Below are 26,733 nucleotides of genomic sequence, written 5' to 3'. Positions count from 1 at the left end.
GAAGCGAGAAGATCCAAATAAGCTCAATTAGAAATGAAATGGGAGATACTACAACCAATACCGCAGAAATACAAAAGATCACTCAAGACTACTCTGAACATTTTTATGCACACAAACTAGAAAACCTAGAGGAAATGAATAAATTTCTGGAAATATAGAAGCCTCCTAGGTTAAACCAAGAAGAAATAGAAACTCTGAACAGACCAATAATAAGTAGTGAAATTGAAACAGTAATAAAAAAAATTACCAACCAAAAAAAGTCCAGGACCAGATGGATTTACAGCTGAATTCTATCAGACATTCAAAGAAGAATTGATACCAATTCTATTGAAACTATTCCAAAAAATAGAGAAAGAAGGAATCCTCCCTAAATCATTCTATGAAGCCAGTATTACCCTAATACCAAAACCAGGAAAGGACATAACAAAAAAAAAAAAAAGAAAGAAAGAAAGAAAGAAAAGTACAGACCAATATCCCTGATGATTAAAGAAGCAAAAAAATCTCAACAAAATGCTAGTTAACCAAATTCAACAACGCATCAAAAAGATAATACACCATGATCAAGTAGGTTTCATACCAGGGATGCAAGGTTGGTTTAACATACACAAGTCAGTAAATGTGATGCACCACATAAACAGAAGTAAAAACAAAAAGCACATGATTATCTCAATAGATGCAAAACAAGCATTTAACATAATGCAGCATCCTTTATGACTAAATCCCTCAGCAAAATTGGCATAGAAGGGACATACCTTAAGGTAATAAGGTGGCATCTATGACAAACCCACAGCCAACATTTTCGTGAATGTGGAAAAGTTGAAAGCATTTCCCCTGAAAACTGGAATAAGACAAGGATGCCCACTTTTATCACTTATTCAGTATAGCACTGAGAGTCCTACCCAGAGCAATCAGATAAGAGAAAGAAATAAAGGGCATTCAAATTTGCAAAGAGGAAGTCAAATGTGTCTGTTTGCCAATGATACAATCATATACATATAAAATTCTAAAGACTCATCCAAAAAGCTCCTAAATCTCATAAATGAATTTAGTAAAGTTTCAGGATACAAAATTAATGTACACCAATCAGTAGCACGGCTATGCACCAACAGCTACCAAGCTGAGAATCAAACAAGAACTCAACCCCTTTTACAACAGCAGAAAAAAAATAAAATAAAAACCTTAGGAATATAACTATATATATACCTAACAAAAGAGGTAAATGATCTCTACAAGGAAAACTACAAAACACTACTGAAAGAAATCATAGCACAAACAAATGAAAACATTCCATGCTCAAGGATGGGTAGAATCAATATTGTGAAAATGACCATACTGCCAAAAGCAATCTATAAATTATATGCAATTCCCACCAAAATATCATCAACATTCTTCACAGAACTAGAAAAAAACAATCCTAAAATTCATATAGAACAATAAAGAACCCACATAACCAAATTAAGACTAAGCAAAAAGAACAAATCTGGAGGCATCACATTAACTGACTTCAAACTGTACTACAAGGCTATGGTTACCAAAACAGCATGGTACTGGTACAAAAACAAACGTGTAGACCAATGGAACAGAAAAGAGAACTCAGAAATAAAGCCAAATACTTACAGTCAATTGATCTTCAACAAATTAAACAAAAACATAAAGTGGGGAAAGGACACCATATTCAACAAATGGTGCTGGAATAATTGGCAAGCTACAAGTAGTTGAATAAAACTGGATTGGCATCTCTCACACTGTATTTAAAAAAAAAATCCACTCAAGATGGATCAAAGACTTAAGTCTAAGATATAAAAGCATACAAATTCTAGAAGATAACATCAGAAAAACTATTCTAGACATTGGCCTAGACAAAGAGTTCATGACCAAGAACTCAAAAGCAATGCAACAAAAACAAAAATAAATAGATGGGACTTAAACTAAAAAGTTTCTGTACACCTAAAGAAATAATCAGCAGAGTAAACACAATCCAAAGAGTGGGTGGGAGAAGATATTCACAAACTATGCATCCAGCAAAGGACTAGTACCAAGAATCTACAAGGAATTCAAACAAATCAGCAAGAAAAAAAATAAATAATCCCATCAAAAAGTGGGCTAAGGGCATGAATAGATAATTCTCAAAAGAAGAGATACAAATGGCTAACAAACACATGAAAAAAAATGTTCAACATTGCTAATCGTCAGGGAAATGCAAATCAAAATCACAATGCAATACCACCTTACTTCTGCAAGAATGGCCATAATTTATCTTTTTTATTTTTATTTTTAAATGGCCTACTTCTTGCTTCAATTCTGTTAGTTTTCACTTTATGAATTTCGGAGTTCTGCTTTCAGGTTAACTTATGTTTATTATTGTTAGACCTTCTTAGTGGTCATCTCTTTTATCATTATGAAATGTCCTCTTTATCTCTATAAAAGTTTTTATTTAAAGACTTTTTGTCTAATATTAGCATAGCCACACAGCTCTTTTTCTTTTGTTTTTTCATTTCAATAGCTTTGGGGAAAATAGGTGATGTTTGATCACATGAATAAGTTCTTTGGTGGTGATTTCTGAGATTCTGGTACACACATCACTCAAGCAGTGTACACTGTACCCAATGTATACTCTTTTATCCCTCACTCCCTCCCCACCCTTTCCCCCCAAGTCCCCAGAGTTCATTATATCATTTGTAAGCCTTTGCATCCTCATAGCTTAGCTCTCAGTTATGAGTGAGAATATACATTGTTTGGTTTTCCATTCCTGAGTTACTCACTCCCCACCTACCCTTTCCCCCCAAGTCCCCAGAGTTCATTACATAATTTGTATTCCTTTGCATCCTCATAGGTTAGCTCTCAGTTATGAGTGAGAACATATAATTATTTGGTTTTCCATTCCCAAGTTACTTCACTTAGAATAATAGTTTCCAATTCCATCCAGCTTGCTGCGAAGGCCATTATTTCATTCCTTTTTATGGCTGAGTAGTATTTCAAGGTATATATATATATATAGCACATTTTCTTTACCACTTGGTGATTGATGGGCTTTGGGGCTGATTCCATATTTTTGCAATTGTGAATTGTGCTGATATGATATAAACATGTGTGTGCAAGTATCTTTTTCATATAATGATTTATTTTCCTGTAGTAGATACCTAGGAGTAAGATTGTTGGATCAAATGATAGGCCTACTTGTAGTTCTTTAAGGAATCTCCACACTGTTTTCCATAGTGGTTGTACTAGTTTACGTTCCCACCAACAGTTTAAAAGTGTATCCTTTTCACCACATCCACGCCAACATTTATTATTTTTTGATTTTTTGATTAAGAAATGGCCATAATTAAAATTTTTTTATTATGGCTATTTCTTAATCAAGAGCTATGCTGTGATGCTTATGCATTTGCATCCTCATATGCTTGGCTTAATCAAAAGCTGCAGACAATATTCTGATTCCCACACAACAAAGTAAATTCCATTTGTATTGTAAGTATAATAACATGTCTGAAAAATTGTCTCTGAGAATTCTGCTATTCATGGAGTTAAGGCGCATATAAATAAAAGTTTAGTGTAGTTGCACATGGGGAAAGCTGTTTTGAGGATAAAAAGAGAAGAAGTTATAAAGAAAAATATTAATATATATGATTGCCAAAAATTTAAATATAAAATTTAAATTAAAGCCAAGCTATGAGATCACAAAGGCCTAAGAATGATATAACGAACTCTGGGGACCTAGGAGAAAGGGTAGGAGGGAGGTTAGGGAAATAAGACTACACATTGGGTGCAGTGTACACTGCTCAGGTAATGGGTGCACCAAAATCTCAGAAATTACACCTAAAGAATTTATCCATGTAACCAAACACCAGCTGTTCCACAAAAACTATTGTAATAGTAAAATAATTATAATATATATATATATATATATTTAAAATTGAAATCATGCACAGAATTAAAATGTAAATCAAAAACAGAAAATTGAAAACTTCTGCAATATTTGGAAATTAAGGATACACTTCTAAAGAACAAATGTCAGAAAAAATTCTCAAAAAGTTAGAAAACATTTTGACTTGAATAAAAGTTAAAATGTAACATAACAAAATTTATACCTAAAAGAGTATTTTGAGAGAAATTTATAACTTTAAGTGCTTATATTAGGGGTAAAAAAGAAAAGTTTCAAATAAACAACCTAAGCTTCCTCCCTAAGAAAATGGAAAAAGAATTTTATATAATAACCAAAGAAAAAAGAAGAAAGGAATAATAATAATAAAAGCAGAAACCAATAACATTAGAAACAGAAAACAAAGAAAAACAATAAAACCAAAAGCTGGATCTTTGCAAAGATCATTAAATTATACCCTCTAGCCAGACTGACCAAGAAAAAAAGAGAAAGCAGACAAAAAATATATATTATTAATGAAAGAGAAAGTATTACTGCAGACCCTACAGACAATAACAACAATAATAAAGGAATACTATGAATAAGTCTGCCCATAAATTCATCAACTTACATAAAAATGAATCTATCCCTTGAAAGGCATAAACTACCAAAACTTATTCAAGAAGGAAAATCTAAATGGTATTATAAAAATGATCCTATATATGTATTAAATCCATTTAATCTATAGTTGAAAACTTTTATACAAGGAAAACTCCAGACTCAGGAGGCTTAACTGCCAAATTACGACAAACATTTAGAAGAAGTAATACAAATTCTAAAAACTCTCTTCCAGAAAAACAAAAGAAAGGAATACTTCCCAACTAATTTTATAAGGCTATCTCTACCCCAACACTCTAAAAACAAAAGTATTAAAAGCACAAACTAATGCTCTCCTTGAACGTAAACTCAAAATATTCTTCAACAAATTTATTAGCAAATAGATTCCTTCCGTATATAAAAAGAATAATACATCACAGCCAAGTGGCGTTTATCCTGGAAATGCAAGGCTCTTTCAATATTTTAAAATCTTTTAATTTACCATATGAACAAGCCAAAGAAAAAACTTTATGACTATATCAATAGATGCAGGAAAAACACTTGGACATTTTTCATTTTTCTTTTTTAAGCTTTTAAGTTCAGGTGTACATGTGCAGGATGAGCAGGTTTGTTACATAGATAACCGTGTGTCATGGGGGTTTGTTGTACAGATTATTTCATCAACCACGTATTAAGCCTAGTATCCATTAGTTATTTTTCCTGATTTTCTTCCTGCTCCCACCTTCCACCCTCCAATAAGCCCCAGTGTGTGTTGTTCCCCTCTATGTGTCCATGTGCTCTCAACATTTAGGTCCCATGAAAGTTCTCATATTCACCCATAATGATAAAAAAAAAAAAAAAAAAAAATCTCAGCAAATTAGGTATTGAACGGAATGTTCTTAACCTAACAGAACATCTATTAAAAAATTCATAGCTAAGATATTTAATATTTTAAGGCTGTATTATTTATTGCTGCATAACAAACTACCCCAAAGCTTAGTGGGTTAAAACAATTTTTTGGTCATAGTTTCTGTGAGTTAGGAATTTGGCAATGACTTAGCTGGGTGGTGCTTGCTCAAGGTCCCTCATGAGGGTACAGGCAGGGCATCCACTGAGGCTACAGTCATCGGAAGGCTGAATTGGGACCAGAGAAGCTGATTGCAACCTTACTTTGTTCGCACATGGCTATTGTCAGGACACCTCGGATCTTTGCTATGTAGGCCTCTCATGGGTGCTTGAATGTCTTCGCAAGTCATCTGATTTCTCCCAGAGCAAGTAATCTGAGACAGAAAGCAAAAAGGATACTATAATACCTTATATGTTCTAAGCATATATCACATACCATCTCCTGTCACATTCTATCGTTAGAAGCAAATCAGTCAATAGAATTCACACTTAAGGAAAAGTGATGTTGACTCCCCATTTTAAAGGAAGTAGTACCAAAGAATGTGTGAACTTTTCTTTAATATCACCACGAAGATTGAATAGGATGTCTGCATTTACTACTCCAATTCAACATCATACTGGAAGTTATAGCCAGTATAATATGTCAAGAAAAAGAAATTAAAAATAAGCTGATTTAAAAGGAAGAAATCAAACTGATTCTACCAGAAGAAAACATAACTGTCTACATAGAAAACTCTGAAAGAAACAACAACAACAAAAACTCAAAGAATGAATAAGTGAGATTAGCAAGATCACCAAATACAATGTTAATATTTTAAATATTGTATTTCTATCTACTAGCAATGAACAAGTAAAATTAAAAGTGTTTAACTATCATTTATACTAGCACCAAAAAATAAAAGTTACAAATTTAACAAGATATGTGTAGAATCTTTTTGTTGAAAACTGAAAACATTGATGAATAAAATCAAAGAAAACCTAAATAATGAAAGCATGTGCTATGTTCATGAATTGGATGACTTAATATTACTAATATGCTAGTTCTCCCAAAATTAACCTACTGATGCAACACAATCCCATTAGAAATCTCATCAGAAATTTTGTAGATATAGACAAACTAATTATAAAATGTGTAAAAGATGTAGAAAAGATTTTTTAAGTGTAACTAAAATCTTTTTGAACAAGAATGAACAATGTTGGAGTACCCACATTACCTGGTTCTGAGACTCATTTTAACACTACACTAATCAAGACAGTATGCATTGGCAATAGAATATTCAAATCAATCAATGAGACAAAATTGAGAAACCAGAAATATACCCACACAAATATGATCAATTGCTTTTTCACAAAGGTGCAGGGGCAATTAAATGGCGAAATAACATTCTTTTTAATAAATGACACTGGAACAATTGGGTATCTATATTCATTGGTATGAATTTCAACCTACACCTCTTACCTTATACAAAAGTTAACTAAGGATGGATCACTAGCCTACATGTAAAACATAAAACTATAAAACTTTTACAAGAAAGTATAGAATAAGTTTACTGTGACCTTGGGACCTTAGTTAGGCAAAGAGTTCTTAGATATGAACCAAAAGCAGAATACATAAAAGAAAAAAAATGATGAATTGGATCTTATCAAAATTAAAACTTTTATCTGTGAAAGACAATGCCAAGAAAATGAAAAAGCAATCCACAGATTCAGGGAAAGAAAATTTCCAAATTGCATGTCTGAAAACAATCTGGCATCCACAACATATAAAGAACTCCAGAAACTCAACAATAATAAAGCAAGCAAGTCAATAAAAATTTAGCAGAAGATTTGAACAGTTGCTTCAATAAATGTGATAAACATATGGTAAAATAGATACTCAACATCATTAGTCATTAGGGAAATGCAAATTAAAACAGCAATGAGATACTGCTACATAACTATTTGTGGAAAAACTTGAACCCTCATACATGGCTGGCAAGAAGGCAAAGTGGTACAGTCACTTTGGAAAATAGTTTGGCAGTTTCTTATAGAGTTAAACACACACTTGCCAAGTAACCCAGCAATCCCACTCCAAGGCATTTACCCAAAAGAAATGAAAATGTACTGTATTAGTTTCCCAGGGCTGTCATAACAAATTACCACAAATTTGGTGGCTTAAAACAACAGAAATTATTCTCTCAAAGTTCTGGAAGCCAGAAGTTCAAAATCTAGGTGTCAGCATGTCTGCTCTTCTTCCAGAGACTGTTCTGTGCTTCTGTCTTCTGATAGCCACAGACTTCCTTGGCTTGTGCTTCCTTGCCTCTGCCACGTCACCTTCTCCACATGTGTCTTCTGTGTGTATTTCTTCTAAGGAATAGGTCATTGGATTTAGGACACACTTGGATAAATCAGGATGATCTCATTTTAATATTCTTAATTACCTTAGCAAAGACCTTTTTCCCAAGTAAGGTAACAACATAGGTTCCAGTGATGAGGATATGGATATCTTTTGAATGCAGCCCATTACACTCATCTTCACACAAAAATCTATCCATGAATGTTACAGCACCTCCATTCATAAATCCCAAATGAGAAACAACTCAAGTGTCCTTCTTTGAGTAAATTGATAAATAAACTGCGGCACATTGCAACAATGTGATACTACTCAGTAATAAAAAGAAGCAAGTCATTGATCCAGGCAACGATATGGATCAATCTCAAATGCCTTATGCTGAGTAAAAGATAGACCAAAAAGCTACATACATGTGACATTCTTGGGAAGGTGAAACTATAGGGACAGAAAACAGAACAGTCGTGATCAGAGGTTGAGGGTAGAAGGAGTGATTGACTGCAGGAGGAAACATGGAAGAATTTGGAGAAGGAATGGAACAGTTTTGTGTCTCCATTGTGGTGGTAATTGCATGACAATGTATTTTTCACACTCATAGACTGGTACATCACAAAGAATGAACTTTTCTATATGTAAATTTAAAATGATATGTTTACTATGAAATACTAGGGCTGGGACTTTGCAAACCAACGTTTCCTTTGTCAGCTGAGCCCCTATTAGGCTCTGCTAACTGGCAGGTCTTAAAAGGAGACAAGAGGCATTTGGAATAAAAAGAAACAGGTTCCTTCCAATGTTGACTTCTATTTCTGCTGGCATCACCCACAGAGATGCTCTACCCTGGCAGTGAGCTTGTTTCCAGTTTCAGATTTTGTTTTGTTTTTCCCTACTTCTAGAATAGCCTTGTTACGCCTTCAGAAATATCAGCATCTGCCACCTTCCCTTCTTGGTGGTCTGAGAATCCTACTCCAGGCTGTAGATTCTACTTACCCCTCTTCTTCTCTTTATTCCCATAGCCCTGCAGATGGTGGCCTCTTCCTGCAGTTTCTATCTCTGAACTACTCTTCTCTTTCACCTTTTCACTACACTAATGCTAATTTAGCCAACTCCTTTTATTAAATTATTTCTATTAAAATTACTGAGGTAGTTCCTATTTTCTTGACTAGAGACTGACTAATAAAAAGCCAGTGTTTCCCATGCCCTACAAAGTCCTACATGATCTGTCTTCCCCATCTACTCTCTGGCCTCATCCCCTACTTCTTCTCCCCATCACTTACTCGAGGTCTAACAGCTGATTCATAGGACATACCTGTTAAACCTCACCACAGGGATGCAGAACCTAGAAAAGTTTATTGGACAAGTAACCCAGTCTCTCCAAAAAAACAAACAGCAAGGGGGAAATAAGATGAAGGAGGAACTTCTAATTTGGAAGAGACTTAAATTAAAACTTATTAACCAGCAGCAATGTGAAGACTCAATTTGAGCCCTGATTTTACATATATATAAATATATGTAAATTCTCCATCTTATTTATATGACATGATACATACGGAATTTGAATGATGACTGATGTGTAATTTTAAATAACTTTCAAATTATTATAAATTTATTTTAGTTGTTAAATGAAATTGTGATATTTTAAAAGCTCTTCCCACTTAGAAATACATGGTGAAAAGGGACATGAATAATAGTATCTACTTCATGGTTTTGTCATGAAGATTAAAGGAATTCACAGATATAAAGCACTGTTTTAAAATAACATCTGGCCCATACATAGTAAGCACTCAAAAATATTTATTATCATCCTCATCATCATCATCATTACTATTATTACATAGGAAAACAAGTTGTAATGAACCACCAAGCTTTTGAAACAAATGTATCCAAAATATGCTTTTAATCTTGATGAAGTTCACAAATGGCACAATATTGACATTTTCTTAAACAAATTATACAATCATGTTCTCAGACAACAAGGCACAGCATCACCATTACCACGTGTCCTCAGAGACCACAACAGGCAGTGATTTCATGTCCCCCTAAAGATTTGACAGAGCTGCCGTGATCAACAGGATGCCTCTCAAAGAACCAGCTTGCTACCAGATAAGCCAATAAGACATGCCATCACTTTTACTGGACATAGAATTAAATATAAAAATGATGCACACCAAATATGTGATTAGCTTATTTTGCATTCAGTTTCATTCCTTTCAAGTGACAAAGATGCCTTTTTTTCGGAATCTTCGGATGCAAACATGTATGTCTCCCATGGGGCATTCTCACCAAGTTGTTGTCGACAGAAATTAATAGAAATGGTGAGTTCAGGTTCATGATAACCTGAGATAAGGGGAAAAAAGAAGAGGAAGGAAAAGAAGGGGAGGTGAAAGAAGAGAAAAAGGAAGATGATGAAAAGGAGAAGGAAGATAAGCAGAAGACAAGTCATGAATAATCACAATTATTACTGAAAAAAATACTAATTTATGTAAGTGCTTCTTTAAACAGCATTTATGAATTATGGCTATGAGAGGTAAGCAGGCTTATAAGGCAAATGAAGACTAAAATAATTCAACTGCAGCTATTAATATTGGTAGTATGATTACAACTCTCCCATCTGAATCTCTAGTCAAGGGTTGAGCCCTTTCTGAAACCAGCCTCATTAATGAAGACTGGCCCTGGTTAAGGTTTGCAGACCTCTCCCTTTCTGAGTTCAACAAGCTTCTTTTTCCTTTCCACTTTCCTTCTCAGAAAAATAAAACTGCATCTCTGATGTCAGAATGTCCTAGGTTCTAGAAAGAACTTACTACCTCAAGAGGAAGAATGTAACGGGACAGAAGGAACCTAAAGAACCTACCAGAACAGAGGTTTTCAAAACGTGGGTCTTAACTCCAAGTCCCTTCCCCCTCTCATTCCATAGTACAAGAACAGTTACCTTCTTCCTGGAGTCATTCAGCTGCTCAGGCTTGAAGGTCCCTGCGACGCCTGCCAAAGGCTTTGGAACCCACATCGGTGGGCACAAAGTTGCTCTTCACCATGCCCCCTGATCTGCTCAGCATGCCTGCCAGCCGATGAGTCACACAGGTGGCAGTGTTACAGGCTCTCTTCTGGGTAGTGGAGCTGATTTGCAGGTTAGAGAAAGAAGAGAAGATCTATGAGTGAAAAGCTGGGGGATTAGCCCACCTCGTGGGACCTTCATCAAGAGAACTGCAACTCTTCAACGTACTGCCTAACAGTAAGTGTTTCTCGAAAATGCAATTATCAAAGCTGTTGGAGGAAACGGCCTGGCAGCCTTTGCCAGGAGCTCTGCCCAAAGACCATCATGAAAAGAAAGAAGAAAAAAAACAATTCCAAGCCATGGGGCACATGCTGAAACCCTGCACTTATGATTCAAGGGGGAAATGGGCAAGGAGGCCCAGCCACACCCCAAGATACACAAGGAATATATAGAGATCATAACCCAGCCACAAGCACCAACACTACCCCTTACCACAGGAAACAGAAATTCCTTAAAGTCTTCAGAAGCTCAGAGAACAGGGTTTGCAGCATTGTCTCCCAGAAGTACCTACCTGCTCCTTCACACGCTGTTCTTGCTGCTTGAGCTGGGTCATAGAGATGACCCACCAAGCCCCATATCCAGCTACCCTTAAGCTAAGGCTACTTCTGAGCATAGGCACTGGACACCCTCAAGCCTTGGATGTGGACCAGAGCAATGAGCATGGAAGCTCAGGTTCCTTTAGAAAAATAGATTGATTCATCAAATGCTGAGGCATGAAGGATTTGCTTATTTTATTATAGTACATTTAGAAGCAGAAATTGGATAGCTCTGTCGTAACATCCTCTACAGTCTGAAGAAGCTTCCCTCATTTTCTCTTATCTCTAACGTGGTCAGTAAGCTCTTCTCTCTTCCCTTCCATCCTGGGGTTTTCACAACATTCTCTGTCATAAGCAAAGCTACCAACACCAGCATGAAGACAAATTAGAGAGGAATCCACACGCATCAGTTTCATTACATGGAGCAAGAAAGGGAATCAGGACATGTGGAAGGAGTTCAGCTGCCATTCTGGGGTACCATAAAGCGTGGTAGTGGTCCCTCTGCAAGCCCCTGGCTGTATTTCTACTCTTTCCAGGCATTTCATGCCCGAAGTTGATGACAGGGAACTACTGAAGTTGTTCAGTTACTGGAAGTATGTGCCCAGCAGGCAGGTACTCGGATTACTACACTACTTAAATCTAGTACTATTCAAGCTGCAAGGAAAGGACATGCAAGACAGTACCACCATGCACTGGGGCTGTCCCCATGGGCACTAACTCAGAAGGTTGGAGTAGTTAGGGGCATGTCGAGTGGGAGCAGGAGGGACAGGCAGGAGGGCAGGTCACACACACTCCACTGGGAGAGCTGAGAGGTTCAGTGGGACAGGGCAGTATAGAGAAGGGCTGAATGGGGAAGGATGATCTTTTCTGACATTCACAGGTCGTTCAGTCCTTCATGCTCAACAGAGGGGTTCTCAGGGTGGATGTAGGTGTGACACATGCCTCTGCCCAGCAGTGCTGGGACCAGGCCAGGGGCTCGTCTCTGCTCAGGCTCAAGGTGCACAGGGATGTGGTTCTGGGAAAGGGCGTTCTCCCTGGCCTCTTGATGACATGCACATCTCCACAGAGCTTGCACATCTAAAGGCTCAAACCTACCTCAGACACTGCTCTATTCCCAACCCCTGCAAGGGCTTCATCTTCACCTTGCAAATGTGAAATGAAGCCTCCTTGCAGGTGTGAAAGAGCAACTATACAATGTAAAATTTCTAAAACTTTCTGAGATACTGGGTCTATCCCTGGCTTCACCCTCACCAGTCTTAACTCATCCGCTGCTAGGAGGTCTCCCAGTACAGCAAGAGCAATTCCCACAGTGAGCGATTCCACACCTCCCCATTTCATTTCCTATCAGCTTTCAGGAATTGAGTTTTTTCTATGTCTAGAAAAAGCTTCTACATCTATGTCCTAACAGCTTTCAGGAACGGAGTTTTTAATTGTGTCTAACCACAGTCCCTCCAGCTGCACTGGGACCTCTGTCTCCCTTGGAACTTGAGAAAGGGAGCCTGCTGGATCCCTTGCCAGTGTGGTCTCTCCTGCCTCTTGGGATCTGCTTTCTTGGTATGCTGCAGGGAGGGAAGCCCTGTGCTGGCGTCTGCGGAGCCTCACCTGGAGCCTTCTGTCTCCTGCTCCTGCTCCAGCTCACTGGCCTTCATCTGCACATAGTCCTGCACCAGTGCAGCCAGCAGGAGGCGCGCTTCCTCCTCACTGATTGTGGCCGGGTCTGGGCTGCTCTCCAAGGCAGACCTGTGAAAGGAAAGCAAACTCAACGCAGGCTGTGAGCCCCTGCCTGCCCAACCCCCAACCCCCAGGATAAGCAGCCAGGCTTCCTGGTCTCTGCTTCTTTCCCTGGGGATGTGGCCACCGCAACTCCCAGGGGACAGGGCATGAGGCTAGTGTCTACCTGTGGGCACTGATTCACCGGGAGCCACGCTTGACTTCAGAGGCACAGATCTGTCTGGTCCCAGGGGCAGTGGGAGCAGAGGGCGCCCCTGGCTCCAAGCTGTCTCACCTGAATGGTGCGGCCTGGAGGCTGCCCGCCTGGCACAGGACCAAGATACTGAGAGCCAGGAAGAGGGAGAACTTGCGGAAGCCCATGCCGCCTCTCTGTAAAGGAAGGATGACGTTACCACTGCACCAACACAGATCTAGGTTCCAGTCCTGCCTCTGCCACAACGGCCATATGACCTCAAGAGGCTCACCTGCCTGAGCCTCTGTTCCCTTCATTTGCAGGAAGGGCTGCTGTGAATCTCAATAGATACATGGCAATGAGTGAATGGCTTGATAGAACAGAAAATGGTGTCCTGGGGGAAGGGTAGGAAGAAAGGATGGATTTTGGTTCTGTTTTGTTGAAGGCCAGGAAGAAGCCACACCCGCCCGTGCACACTAACCCAAACTTTTGCCCTGATTTATGCCGAAACCAGGCGTGGACGCACCTTGCTGTAGACCTGCTCTCCCCTTGCGCCTGTCTTCTCGCCTTCTCCTCTGCTGGGCTTCGAGCCAACGCGTGCCAGGGGAAGGCGGGAAGGGTGCATTGGAAAGGAGCGCTCATCTCTCAGTCTTGGAACTGAGGAAATTTTTAACATGCCAGTTACAGGTGTCTCGGGACTCTCCGGCAAAGCCGGCCCTCTGCCGGAGAGCACTTTAGCAGCAGATGCTGGACCGCAGCTGCCCAAGGTGAGCGCCCAGGGTTCTAGTGGGCTAACTACACTGCCTCAGGTCTGGACCAGAATCCCAGGAAGGCTCTCCACGAGGCGCCTCAGAGGAACACTCAGGGTTCTAACCTCCCGGGAAGGAAACACATCCCGAAAAACAAAACAGCTCAGAGCGCTCCCGGACCCAACTCGGTAGAATGCTGCAGGCAGTCCGGCCCCAACGCCACTGCCGCAGACCCGCCTACCTAGGCTCGCCGCGCTTCCAGCGCCCACGCTGAGCCCAGGCGATGCTCGGGCGCCTCTCGCACGGGTAGGAGAAAAGGCCATGACAACCCCAACCGCTCTCCTTCTCCGGAGCCTGGAAGAGAGCTAGGACCACCGCTGTAGGGTAAGACCAAATGGCGGTGGAAAGGCAGACAGGCAGACGGCGCAAACTGGATGAACTAATCGAAGAAGCAGGTTATTAGAGTGAGCGGAATGGAAAGTTCCTCACCTGGAGACGCGAGTTTCCGGGCAGCGCGAGCAGCAGGTCCAACCGGGATGAACACCACGCCTGTTGTGGGCGCCTTCCCCACGGAGCCCCCGGTTCTTATTACAGAGATAGCGGGCGGGGGGTCCCCACAGGCACGCGCGGCCAATCCAAAGTGACCAGGACTAGCCAATCAGAAGACCGATCAAGTTCAGATTGCGTCATAGTTCTCACTGCCCGCACTGGTACTCTGGAGCGGGGGCAGTCCGCCCCGCTGTCATTTTTTTTATTGAGGTCGTTGCTTGGGAAGCTGGAGAGCTTGGGAAAGGACAGAGAGCTTTCAACTACCTAAGAGTCGGGACAAGTCGAGGAGAGTTTGGCGTCACCTACAGTGAGGGGCCAGAGCTTCTCTCACCTCCTTGGCTCCTAAACTTCCTGCCTCGCACTCCCTCGGGTCACGCCAGTGGGGAACCCGAGTCCAGTCACCTGAACCCCCAGCAAGGTTAAGCAGTAGTCCTGGGTTCTAAAGGGACCACAGCTGAAAGAGCCCACGGCAGGAAAGGAGTGATGGGGAAGGGAAAAGGGAAGGAGCCCTCAAAAATTGATCTCTTTGGATCACCTGGGGTGCTTCTCTGGATATCCTCCGACCCCTCAAGCCCTGGCACCCTGGGCCCCCAAAGAAGGCTGTTTTTGGTGCCATTCTGGCAGCCAATCCTTCTCCACCTCAATCCTCTAGGATGGGTAGGAGTGGAAGAGAGGACGAGGAGAGGACTAAACTGGCACTGCCTGCATACAAGGCTCAACATCCACCTCCTCCCCTTCCCCTGTATCCCCAAATCCTCGACTGCGGGTCCAGCAACCCCCTAAGCCAGGACGCTCCACTGCCACGCCGAAGTTGGCTTTCATAGTTGCACTGCGACTCTGCTCCCTGTTTGCCACGCTGCCTGGCGAGGATGGTCTGTGCCCGGGTCTCTATTGCTCTTGCTCCACACCCCTGCCCCACTTCCCTGAAGCTCCTGAGAGCTGAGCGCGCTGGGGTCCCTCTGCCACCAGCGGAGGGAAGAGGGTGCTGCAACTCAAGGGTCAGCCTAAGAGTTTCCTTCCACACCCGTTCCACTCGCGACAACAGACCAGCTGGTGCGAGCATCCCCACTCACATGGCTGGACCCCCGCCACACACTCTGCCTTCTGCATTCACAGACAGTCCGGCAGACAGCCAGCACTCACTGGTACAGACGCGCCCTCGCCAGCCTCTCACAAAGGGCGCGCGCACATGAACCCAAACCAACCACAGGCAGATCGGAAAGCAACCCCGTGTGTTTCTGTTTTCAAAAACAGACGTGTTTTATGCAAATGGGGGTACATATTGTCCCCCAAACACCCATACCTACACATGCACATCCACGCACACGAACTCGGCCTATCCATTAAAAAAAATTTTTTTTTTAATTGTACTTTAGGTTCTGGGTACACATGTGCAGATCATGCAGGATTCTTGCATAGGTACACACATGGCAATGTGGTTTGCTGCCTCAATCACCCATCACCTACATCTGGCATTTCTCCCCATGTTATCTCTCCCCGACCTCCCCACCCCCACCCTGCTGTCCCTCCCTTGGCCTCCCCCAACAGACCCCAGTGTGTGATGCTCCCCTCCCTGTGTCCATGTGTTCTCATTGTTCATCAACCGCCTATGAGTGAGAACATGCTGTGTCTGATTTTCTGTTCTTGTGTCAGTTTGCTGAGAATTATGGTTTCCAGATTCATCCATGTCCCTACAAAGGACACAAACTCATCATTTTTTATAGCTGCATCGTATTCCATGGTTTATATGTGCCACATTTTCCTTGTCCAGTCTATTGTCGATGGGCATTTGGGTTGGTTCCAGGTCTTTGCTATTGTAAACAGTGCCTCTATGAACATACGTGTGCATGTGTCCTTATAGTAGAATGATTTGTAATCCTTTGGGTAATACCCAGTAATGGGATTGCTGGATCAAATGGAATTTCTATTTCTAGGTCCTTGAGGAAGCGCCACACTGTCTTCCACAATGGTTGAACTAATTTACAGTCCCACCAACAGTGTAAAACTGTTCCTATTTCTCCACATCCTCTCCAGCATCTGTCGTCTCCAGATTTTTTAATGATCGCCACTCTAACTGGCGTGAGGTGGTATCTCAATGTGGTTTTGATTTGAATTTCTCTAATAATCAGTGATGATGAGCATCTTTTCATACGTTTGTTGGCCTGATATATGTCTTCTTTTGAAAGGTGTTCCTATCCTTTGTCCACTTTTGATGGGTTTGGTTTTTTGGGGGGTTTTTTTTTGTTTGTTTGTAAATCTGTTTTAGTTCTTTGTAGATTCTGGATATTAGCCCTTTGTCAGATGGGTAGATTGCAAAAATTTTTTGCCATTCTGTTGGTTGCCAGTTCGCTCTAATGATTGTTTCTTTTGCTGTACAGAAGCTCTGGAGTTTAATTAGGTCCCATTTGTCTATTTTGGCTTTTGTTGCCAATGCTTTTGGTGTTTTAGTTATGAAGTCCTTGCCTATTCCTATGTTCTGAATGGTTTTGCCTAGGTTTTCTTCTAGGGTTTTTATGGTGTTAGGTCCTATGTTTAAGTCTTTAATCCATCTGGAGTTAATTTTAGTGTAAGGTGTCAGGAAGGGGTCCAGTTTCTGCTTTCTGCACATGGCTAGCTAGTTTTCCCAACACCATTTATTAAACAGGGAATCCTTTCCCCATTGCTTGTTTTTGTCAGGTTTCTCAAAGATCGGATGGTTGTAGATGTGTGGCATTGCCTCCAGGGCCTCTGTTCTTTTCCATTGGTCTATATGTCTGTTTTCCTACCAGAACGATGCTGTTTTTTTCTTAAGGAAAGCCGGGTTCTTGCTCCTGGGTTCCAGGAGAAGATCCCAGCTTTGGCAGAAGGGGCTAGGGAGGGAGCTGGGTGTAGGGGCGGTAGCAAGAAAGTAAGGGAGCACCACTCACCACTGCCCCTGCCCCCGGGCCTCAGGTTCCCTCTTTGCCACTTAACAGCAGTGCCCCTAAATGAGTCCACTGGCACCCCCTGCACTCCAGGAGAGCGTTCCAGAAACCTTGCTGGAGGCTGCGGGGCAGGAAGCAAAGCCAGAGGCTGGCAGAATCTCTGCAGCTGGTGCTCACTGTTTCTGTGGGTCAGAAAGAAGTTCAGGGGATGTCAATGTAGGCTCTTTGGGTCCTTTTCATGTGGCAGGATCCAGCTGGTGGAGCTAAGGCAGGAAGACCTCCAGCACCTGTGCAATCGAAACTCCAGGTAACACTCACGAAGAATCAGGACTTCTGACTCAGGCAACTGCTGTAGCAGTAGCTCTGGACTGTGGTGGACTCAAAACAGGGCAGGAGGACTTCCAGAACCTGTGTAGTACCACATCAGGAACTGCAGCTTTCTAAGGAGTATTTCTACATAATAGGAAGATTATCTACATCTAAACCGTTGGACTCGGTTTTGTGTTTTTTGTTTTGCTTTGCTTTTCAATTTTTAATTTGTGTGAGTACATACTAGGTGTATATATTTATGGGGTACATTAAATGTTTTTATACAAGCATATAATGTAATAATCACATCATGGAGAATGGGGTATTAGTCCCCTCAAGCATTTATCCTTTGTGTTACAAACAATCGAATTATACTGTTTTAGTTATTTTTAAATATACAATTAAGTTATTATTGACCATAGTCACCCTGTTGTGCTAGCAAATAGGAGGTCTTATTCATTCCATTTTTTTGTATCCTTTAATCTTTCCCATCTTCATCACCACCACCTACTATCCTTTCTAGCCTCTGGCAACCATCTCTACTGTCCATGTCCATGAGTTCATTGTTTAGATTTTTACATGTTGAGCTCACTTTTGGATGCAATGAGGGACACCAAGGCAGCTGTCACTTGGGAGCCCTTCCTCCCAAAGCCCTGCAATTCTAGGGGAGACTTCTGTCTCCCTCTCCCTGATTCCAGCCCGGAAAAAGTGCTGCCTAGTGGAAAGACAAAGTTGGGAGGTGCTATCTGCATGAGGGCTGTGCCCTCTATCCCGCTTCTTCCTCGGACACACCACCCTCTCTGAGATCTAGCAGAACGGGTAGCCCAGTAGTTCTGAGCAGCACCACTCTTCACAGAGCCCTTGGGCCAGGCTAGCAGGAGAGAGAAGAAAGTTGAGTAGGAGAGAAAATCTGGAAGGCCCCAGCCCCTGGAGCTGTGGGCTCCCCAGCTTGCCAGTGTTGTCAATGGTGCAAGGCCCAGGAAGCAAGCTGGGAGCACAAGAGGAGTCACAATTGGTGTTTGGCCTCCCAAGAAGCCCAGCGATAGTACTTGAAGGGAACTTTGAACCTTTGGAACTGGGGCTCAAAAGCTGGCACTATCTCCGAAGGCCCGGCTGTGTCACTAGGACTTTTCTGAAGTGTTGGGACAGATGGCCATACTGCCGTAGCATGGCACAATTCCCGGGCTAGGCCCTCTGCTTCACAGGCACACATTGGGTGGCCCACAACCCAGCAGCACAAAGCTCCTGCCTTGGGCAGATTAGGCAGTAGTTTCTACTAAGGCCACCAAGACTGGGATCCCTGTGCTCTGCTCTGGGAAGAATGAGTGCTTACCAGACAACAAGGGAAGTTTAGCAACCTAAACACAAACATACCCCATTTGGCAAGCTGGTTATCTTACCTTCTTGAGTGTCTCCATGGGATTAGCTATTTTAGTTTGAGCACCCAGGATTACCTGACCTAGTCTTGTTCCTCCACCAGCATCTTTGCACAGTGTTTAGCACATCATAGGTTCCTGCAAATGCTCAATGAGGCAGAAAGAGCAAGGCAGTGAATAAATGAACAGTTCATGGGTTCATTACCCTAAAAGTCAGAAAATAAGTTCACCCAAGTTAAATTGGGCTGTAGACACAATTTATAGCTATTAGATGGAAGGGCAGATTGTTTATCCAAATGCACACCTCTTTTTATTTTAATAAAAGTTATCAGTGTCGTTGGTGAAAACTTTCTGGAATCTAATGTGAGAGGAAGGAGTGAGGGCTTTATCTCTTTGGAAGTCTGCCAGTTTGCAAAGCAAAACAAGTCAGTTTTCTTCAGCTCATCTTTGTATGATATTAGTGAGTGAATGGGAGGAAAAGTTAATAAAATAATTTATTTTTTAAATTGAGAAAATTGCATCTCGATTTCCCTGGAACTGTTCTGAGCCTCAACCAACCAAACTACCATAAAGATTTACAGACAATAGTTTCCTAGGAATATATGGTGATTAAATTGTGTCTTAAATATTTTGATATTCAGTTTAAATAATCTTATAGTATTACTTATACATTTTGAAAATGGTGGTCTTAACATTTTGGGAACAGATTCCATGTACTATAGTTTTGAAGTTTATTTTTATTTGTTTGAGCTTATTTTTTGTTTCTTTACAAATTTCCTAGAAGAAATGTTTCTTAGGAGAAAGTTTCATTTGTTCAACGTGCAGTTATTGAGGACCTACTATGTGCCAGGCATTGTTCTAGGCACTAGGAATTCACAGTGAACAAAACAAAAACTCCGGCCTTCCCTGTGCTTATATTTCAGTGATGTACTTACTTAACAAGAATCCTTGTATATCACCCATCCCTGCAAATAGAACACATCCTGCCCTAATCACATCCTGTCAAGGTAGTAACATCATCTATTTGTTTGTCAAAAAGATATTCAGGGTTTATATTATTAAGACTATATATATATTATTCCTAGATGAGACACATTGTGTACTTTGATTACATTTCTTAGCATACATGTTTTACTTTGAGTTAGTAACTCCCTCTCTTTTCACTTCAATTTTCTTTCTGCCCATGACTTGTTTATCCCTCTTCCTGGATCCTATTTGTTCTCATACATGGTTTACTCTCTCACTTCGGTGGAGCATATTTTCCACTATCTGATTGGTAGCTTTTCTGGGAATAATTCTAGGTTGGAAATAATCTTCACTCAAAATTTTGAAAGTATTTTCTGCTGTCTTCTATTTCCAGTGTCACTGTTGAGAAACTCATTTCATTTTCTCTTTTGTTGTTGCTGTTGTAAGATCTCTCTCTCTCTTCTCACCAGTGTTCTAAAATTTTATGATGATGTACCTTGGTCGGACTGTTTCTATTGATTGTTCTGAGTACGGGGGGAACAGTCACAATGTGAAATTTCATGTCATTCACTTCAGAGAGGGGGGTTTTTTGCCTCATTTCTTAATTTTTTCTTTCTTTCTCTCTCTCTCTCTCTCTCTCTCTCCCCGTTCAACTTTCTGGGAGGGTTTTTTTTCAAGTGTATATTGATTTTTCTTCATTCTTTTGATCATATTTTTAATTTCTACAAGCTTCTATTTTATTCCATGAATGTTACTTTTTATGGCCTCCTGTTTTTATTTAAGGGGTACAGCATCCTCTCATAGCTCTCTGAGGATATTAAATATAGGTTTCTTTTCTTGTTTTATTCTTTTCACATTAGAGGCTATTCTCACATTAAAGTGCTAATCAGATGATATGGATGGCAGAGTTGTGGGCCTGAATATAGAGTGATTGGATAGTAAGTGATCTTGCTGCTTCATTGAGGGGAACCCTAAACTATCAGTAGCTATAAGCCTTCTTATTTGGTTTAAGAGGATTCCTGCAAACACCTGTGGAGGGCTACAGGCTGGAGGTTGAGTGGAGTGCAAGCAGATGAGTAGAAAGCTGAGAATCTTGCCATTCATTCCGGTAATCTTCCAGTCTTTTCTGGGCCTAAGGAGGGAGAGCCATCTAACTGCATAGGATTTAAAAGGAAATCCTGGGTCCTGCAATCTCTCCTACTTTCAGCTCATCTTGTAACTCTACCAACAGAGGCAACCAATTGCTCAAAATCCTAAGCTCTTCTAGAGTCCTTGCTTCTTGATATATTTCTCTACCTTACTAGACTGTTTACTAGAAACATATGTCTTTATACTGCTTTTCCTTCTGCCAAGCTAGTTAGGAAGACTGGCTAAAGGGTGGAAATACAATCTTCACAGAACCCTCTAATTTAAACTCAATTCACTGGGCACTTTACTTCAGCTGAGTCCCATTCCCCATCACAGGCCATCTGGCTGCTGCAGGCTGCTCTCCCCAAACCCCAGAGAAATAAAGATGCCAACATCTAACCTGCAGAAGTTCCTTCTAGAGAATATTTTTAGTGTTGTCTGTGCTTGCCAGAGAATGAGCAAAGCATAGTGGCCCAGACTCAAGCTGATCACTCTAATAAATAGACTCAGGAGTGACGTCAAAAAATCACTCAGGTTAGGTTCCTCTGAGATGATTAAAATTCTCTCTTGGCTCAGACTCGCAGAACCCAAACTGACTCTCTCTCCCTGTCTGAGAGCATTATTCCACACTGCAAAGAAGGCAGAAATGCAGGTCCTTAAAACTTCCTTGTAAAACTCATTGGTGTGCAATCTGCTTCATTCAACACTCTCAGACAATGACAGTTCTTGCTAAGATAAATTCCCAGGTAAGAGAAATATACTTTAAGTGGTAAAAGCACCTTTTTAAAAAGTCACTTTACATGGAAACTCTCTTAAAATGCATTACACTCTCCTCTTAACCTTCTCTGGATGACTCACAGCCATCATCAAAGGAACATCAGTCACAGTGCTGTGTCCTGAGTAAAAACCTGAGTTGGCTGGGCTGTTTATCGTCACTCCTGCTGACCCCCAGCTGCCATGCTCCACCATTTTTAGTTGTTCATTTACTCCTTCACAGTCAGGATCTCAGGGTCATGTTTTGGGATTTTGCTGGCTTCTTTTTCTAATACCTTTGTCACTAGCCCCAGGCCCAGTCTACCTGAATATTCACCTTCTAATTTAATGCCACCAGGAAAACAATAGAAACATGCTCAATAGAACTGGCTGGAGCCAATCAGAAGGAAGGCAGGTTAAGGAGAGGATCTAGGTGTCTATGTGCAGAGCTAAAGAATTCTAAAGGGTTCTAATGCATTGAATTACTACATTTACTGCAGCTACTCAAAGGCCATTTTCCTGTCTTTTCTAGCTCTTACTGTGGTCTGTATAGAGGAAGTTTCTGAATAGGTGAGTGTTTCTTTTTATTTTAGACAGTATTGCTCTGTCACTCAGGCTGGAGTGCAATGGCTTGATCTCAGCTCACTGCAACCTTGGCCTCCCTGGTTCAAGTGATTCTCATGCCTCAGCCTCCTGAGTAGCTAGGATTACATGTGCACACCACCACGTCCAACTAATGTTTGTATTTTTAGTAGAGATGAGGTTTTCCCATGTTGGTCAGGCTGGTCTTGAACTCCTGACTTTTTGATTCGCCAGCCTCAGCCTCCCAAAGTGCTGTGATTACAGGCGTAAGCCACCATGCCCAGCCAGTGAGTGTTTCTGTAGTTTCTTTCACTGTTTCTATTATGTTAAGGAAGTTTGAGAAAGACTATACATTTAAAAGATGGTCCTGCATAATAATGCTATCCAATAGAACTTACTGCAATAATAAAAATGTTCTATATCTGCACCACCTAGTATAATAGACACTAGCCACATGTGGCTCTCGAACACATGAAATATAACTAGTGTAACTGAAGAGCTGAATTTTTTATTTTATTTATTTTTAATTAATTTGAAAGTAATTATCTATATGTGGCTAGTGGCTATTCTGTGGGACAAGACAGGTCTATAGTATAATGTAGTTGTTGCTAAATGCAGATTGTGGAGTCAGGCACTGTTTTTCAAATTCTGGCTCCCACGTTTATTAGCTATGTGACCATAGGCAAATCACTTAAACTTTCTGAGTCTCTGGATTCTCTTTGTAAAATAGGGATAATATTATTACTTATTTTTTAGGGCTGTTGTGAGGATTACATAAGGTAATAACCATAAAAGTCTTAGAACAATGTGCAGCTAATAGTAAATGCTATATAAATGTTAACCATTATCTTACTTTGGATTTCTCCAGAAGCAGATGCTAAGACAAGAATTTGAGTACAAATTATTTCTTTGGGAGTCGCATTGGTAAGGAAACAGGGAAGTGGGACAGAGAAGAAAGGTAGCCTTTACGGAGTATGATCATGAGCAGGTTACTGGTGTAGGCAACTGAGGCCTCATCCTGTGGAGACCCTCTGGGACACTGTAGAGAGCATGTCTCAGAATTATCCCACCCAAGGAGTGATAAGTTATTTATCCACCAACTCCTGTCTATTGTTATTAAGGGGTACTTCTCAGGGATGCTGATGCCTCAGCATATCTAGTCAGTCCTGCATGGCCAAGCTTCTGTAGCCAGAGAAAATGCCTAGGCAGAGAATCATAGGTCTTATAACAGAGAACTGTGGGTACAAATAGGAATGGCAAACACTGGAAGAGCACGAAGACAGCCTGCTATAGCCCAGATTATTACTACAAAGAGACTGCCACTGCTTACTGATCCTCCTTAGAAATAGTCAGAAATAAGTTTCCCCATCCACATCATGTTGCAAAAGATTAGCCAACAGACTGTTATATGATGATGTGACCTCATTGGCTACTCCAGCCCACCTTATTCTTAAGGCCTTTTGCCAGAGTATCTAGAAGGCCCTTTGGCAGTCTTAGTGCCAGTTATCTTCAGTATTTCTTTAATCAGTAAACAAACACACAGAAAACTCAGTGTCCTCTATTGTCTCACAGCAATATATCAGAAACTGCACGGAAGCCCACAGCTCAAAGGAATATAGAAAAGACTTGTTGCTAGGACTGCATGAAGGTTGGGGGAAGCAGAGGGAGTATCCCAATCCTAATTTATAAGTTTTTGTGAATCAATCTGTTATTTCTTGTTAGACAAATCCTATTTTTTCAAACCTAGCATCTTGGAAGTTTCCTTAGCCATGAAATTACTGATGAACTGTTTATTAATTAAGATAAATAAATTAGGTTTATTTATGTGGACAGGTATTTTTAATTCTCTTTCTTGATGAGTTAAAATTAAATTTTCATAAGTTCTCCTGAAAGGAAAGAGGATCATGGGAGATGGCAGTATGACTATTAACAATAATGGTAATTATTGTTTGGTGTTGTAACAATTTGGGTGCTTAGTTGCATATAAGGACAGGACATTGGGAAGCTTACAGATTTTTTTTAAAAGGCCAGGGAGTCAGGTCTGGATCCCACATAGTCAGGAATAATACATCCAGGAAAACAAACCACACCATGGAAATGCTCTTGTAGAAAGTCCATTGCTGCTCACCTGGAGAAGTTTTTAATCCAAGTGACTTCCCATAATATCCAGTCTTCTCTCAGACAGCCATCATATTCGAGTGCTCACTTTTGCCTTCCATGTGTTCATGAATGCCTCTGATTTCCAGAACCAAATCTGTGTGGAACTCTAGCTTCAAGGGAACCTAGGAAATCAACTGTTAAATTTTCTAGCCTCTGTAGAAAGGCTCGCAAGAAATCTTTGAATAAGTATTGAGCAAGGCCACATACGGCTTCTTGTGGATGTCTAATAATCCTCTCTAACTGTTTCCAATAAAGGAATTTTTGTTTTTTCTAGCCAAATCTGACCCCTACATACACACTTTTCCCCATCATAATAAATGGTAGCACCAATGACTTCCTTTTCCCTTATCTATATTCAATCCACTAATATTTCCTATTAACTTTACTCTTCCCTACCCCCAAACACATCTCAAATCCATCACTCTCTCCACCTCTACTGGGGAACCTAGACTAAACTACCATCATCTCCTGCCTGGACAAGTGCAATGGTCTCATAGCTATTCTCCTGGTTTTGACTGTTGCCCATGTAATTTCCTCTCCACATAACCCTTAGAGTAATCTTTTAAAAGAATAGATTATGTTGAGTCACTCTCCTTCTGACAAATCTCTGTATAGTTAGGATAAAAAATTAAATCCTTTTCCTACACTAAATAATTTCCTATGTGGTCTAGCTGCTCTCTGTCTCACTAGCATGCTTTTATGCCAGCCTCCCCTCACCCATATACTCACATTGGCATTTTGAAAAATGCTAGAACTGAAACACCAAGACCTTTCCCAGTCCAGAGCCTTTGCACTTGCTGGTTTCTCATCCTAAAAAGCTTTCTTTCACCTGTCAATCCTACCTTCTTTGGCACCGGCCCAACATATACACCATACCATCACTCTTGGTAGCTGGCTCCAAAAGCACTGAATCACTGAACCGTGATCCTGAATCACTCTTTACTGTTCAGCTTAAAATCAGTGTCATCTACTTTAAAAAGACTTTTGCTGCCCACCTATCTTTAAAAAGTCCTTTCAATTTCTTTATGACATTAACCTATTTTACTTCCCTCACAAAACTTAGAACTCTCTGAAATTACGTCTGAAATATATTTATTTGAATATTATTTGTCTTCCTCACTAGAATGTAAGCTCCTTGAGAGACATCTCCTTGAATTCATTGTTCATCACTGTAATCCCAGTACATGAAAGAGTGCCCAACATAAAGCTTGGGTTAATAAACATCTCAAGACTGATGGAAGCCTATGAATGCTTACTCTGCAACTTGACACAATCCTTACAACAGCCCTATGAAGTAGACACTGTTACCCTTGCTTTCCAGTTGAGAAAACTGAGGTTAGAGAAGTACAGTATTGGCCAAATGTCTTATTAGTAAGAAAGGGTTTAAGTATAAAGCAGTCAGATTTCAGAGGCCACACTTTAAATATTTATGTTTATTTGCCTTTTTCATAGCAACTGTGGCTCTTTAAGAAGAAGCAAGAAGCTCTTGATAAATAGCCAACTCAGCTCAATCATTTCAAACATGTCAAATTCTAGGCAACCCCAACCATCTCTCCAGGTGCCCAGCCATAATCATTACAGAAGGTTCTTGGGGCCGGGTGGAGTGGCTTATGCCTGTATTTCCAGTGCTTTGGAAGGCCAAGGCAGGCAGATCACCTGAGGTCAGTAGTTCAAGGCCAGCCTGGCCAATATGGTGAAACTTTGTCTCTACTGAAGATACAAAAATTAGCCGGGCATGGTGTTGGCACCTGTAATCCCAGCTACTGGGGAGGCAGAGGCAGAAGAATCACTTGAACCTGGGAGGCAGAGGTTGCAGTGAGCCTAGATGATGCTACTGCACTCCAGCCTGGGTGACAGAATGAGAAAGAAAGAGAGAGAGAGAGAGAGAGAGAGAGAGAGAGAGAGAGAGAGAGAGAGAGGAAGGAAGGGAGGGAGGAAGAGAGAGAGAAAGAAAGAAGAAAGAAGAAAAGAAAGAAAGAGAGAGAGAGAAAGAAAAAGAAAGAAAGAAAGAGAGAGAGAGAGAGAAAGAAAGAGAAAGAAAGAAAGAAAGAAAGAAAGAAAGAAAGAAAGAAAGAAAGA

At 40.9% G+C, this 26,733-nt stretch overlaps 1 protein-coding gene across 1 annotated transcript; it reads right to left on the bottom strand.

Moving 5' to 3' along the window:
- Positions 1-9,465: 9,465 nt before the first annotated feature.
- Positions 9,466-14,635, bottom strand: CALCB (calcitonin related polypeptide beta). Its single transcript, XM_032240847.1, has 5 exons — positions 14,418-14,635; positions 13,282-13,376; positions 12,879-13,016; positions 10,618-10,802; positions 9,466-10,025 (listed from the first exon to the last, which is right to left on the bottom strand). The coding sequence occupies exons 2-4, from the start codon at positions 13,365-13,367 to the stop codon at positions 10,643-10,645; spliced, it is 384 nt and encodes a 127-aa protein (XP_032096738.1). The 5' UTR covers positions 13,368-13,376; positions 14,418-14,635; the 3' UTR covers positions 9,466-10,025; positions 10,618-10,642.
- Between the last annotated feature and the right edge of the window lie 12,098 nt (positions 14,636-26,733).

The sequence above is a fragment of the Sapajus apella genome, unplaced genomic scaffold (genome assembly GCF_009761245.1).
Source record: "Sapajus apella isolate SASKATOON/1434 unplaced genomic scaffold, GSC_monkey_1.0 scaffold47, whole genome shotgun sequence".
Lineage (NCBI taxonomy): Eukaryota > Metazoa > Chordata > Mammalia > Primates > Cebidae > Sapajus > Sapajus apella.
The sequence above is the reverse complement of the archived record's forward strand: the minus strand, read 5'-3'. Positions and strand labels throughout refer to the sequence as shown.

Bases quoted from the DNA above. Each gene is read 5' to 3' on its own strand.
- CALCB (XM_032240847.1), bottom strand. From the start codon at position 13,367: ATGGGCTTCCGCAAGTTCTCCCTCTTCCTGGCTCTCAGTATCTTGGTC. The intron at 13,017-13,281 runs GTGAGACAGCTT...TTCCTTTCACAG, and splicing joins CTCCAGGCCGCACCATTCAG to GTCTGCCTTGGAGAGCAGCC. The intron at 10,803-12,878 runs GTGAGGCTCCGC...CCTGCAAATCAG, and splicing joins CAGGAGACAGAAGGCTCCAG to CTCCACTACCCAGAAGAGAG.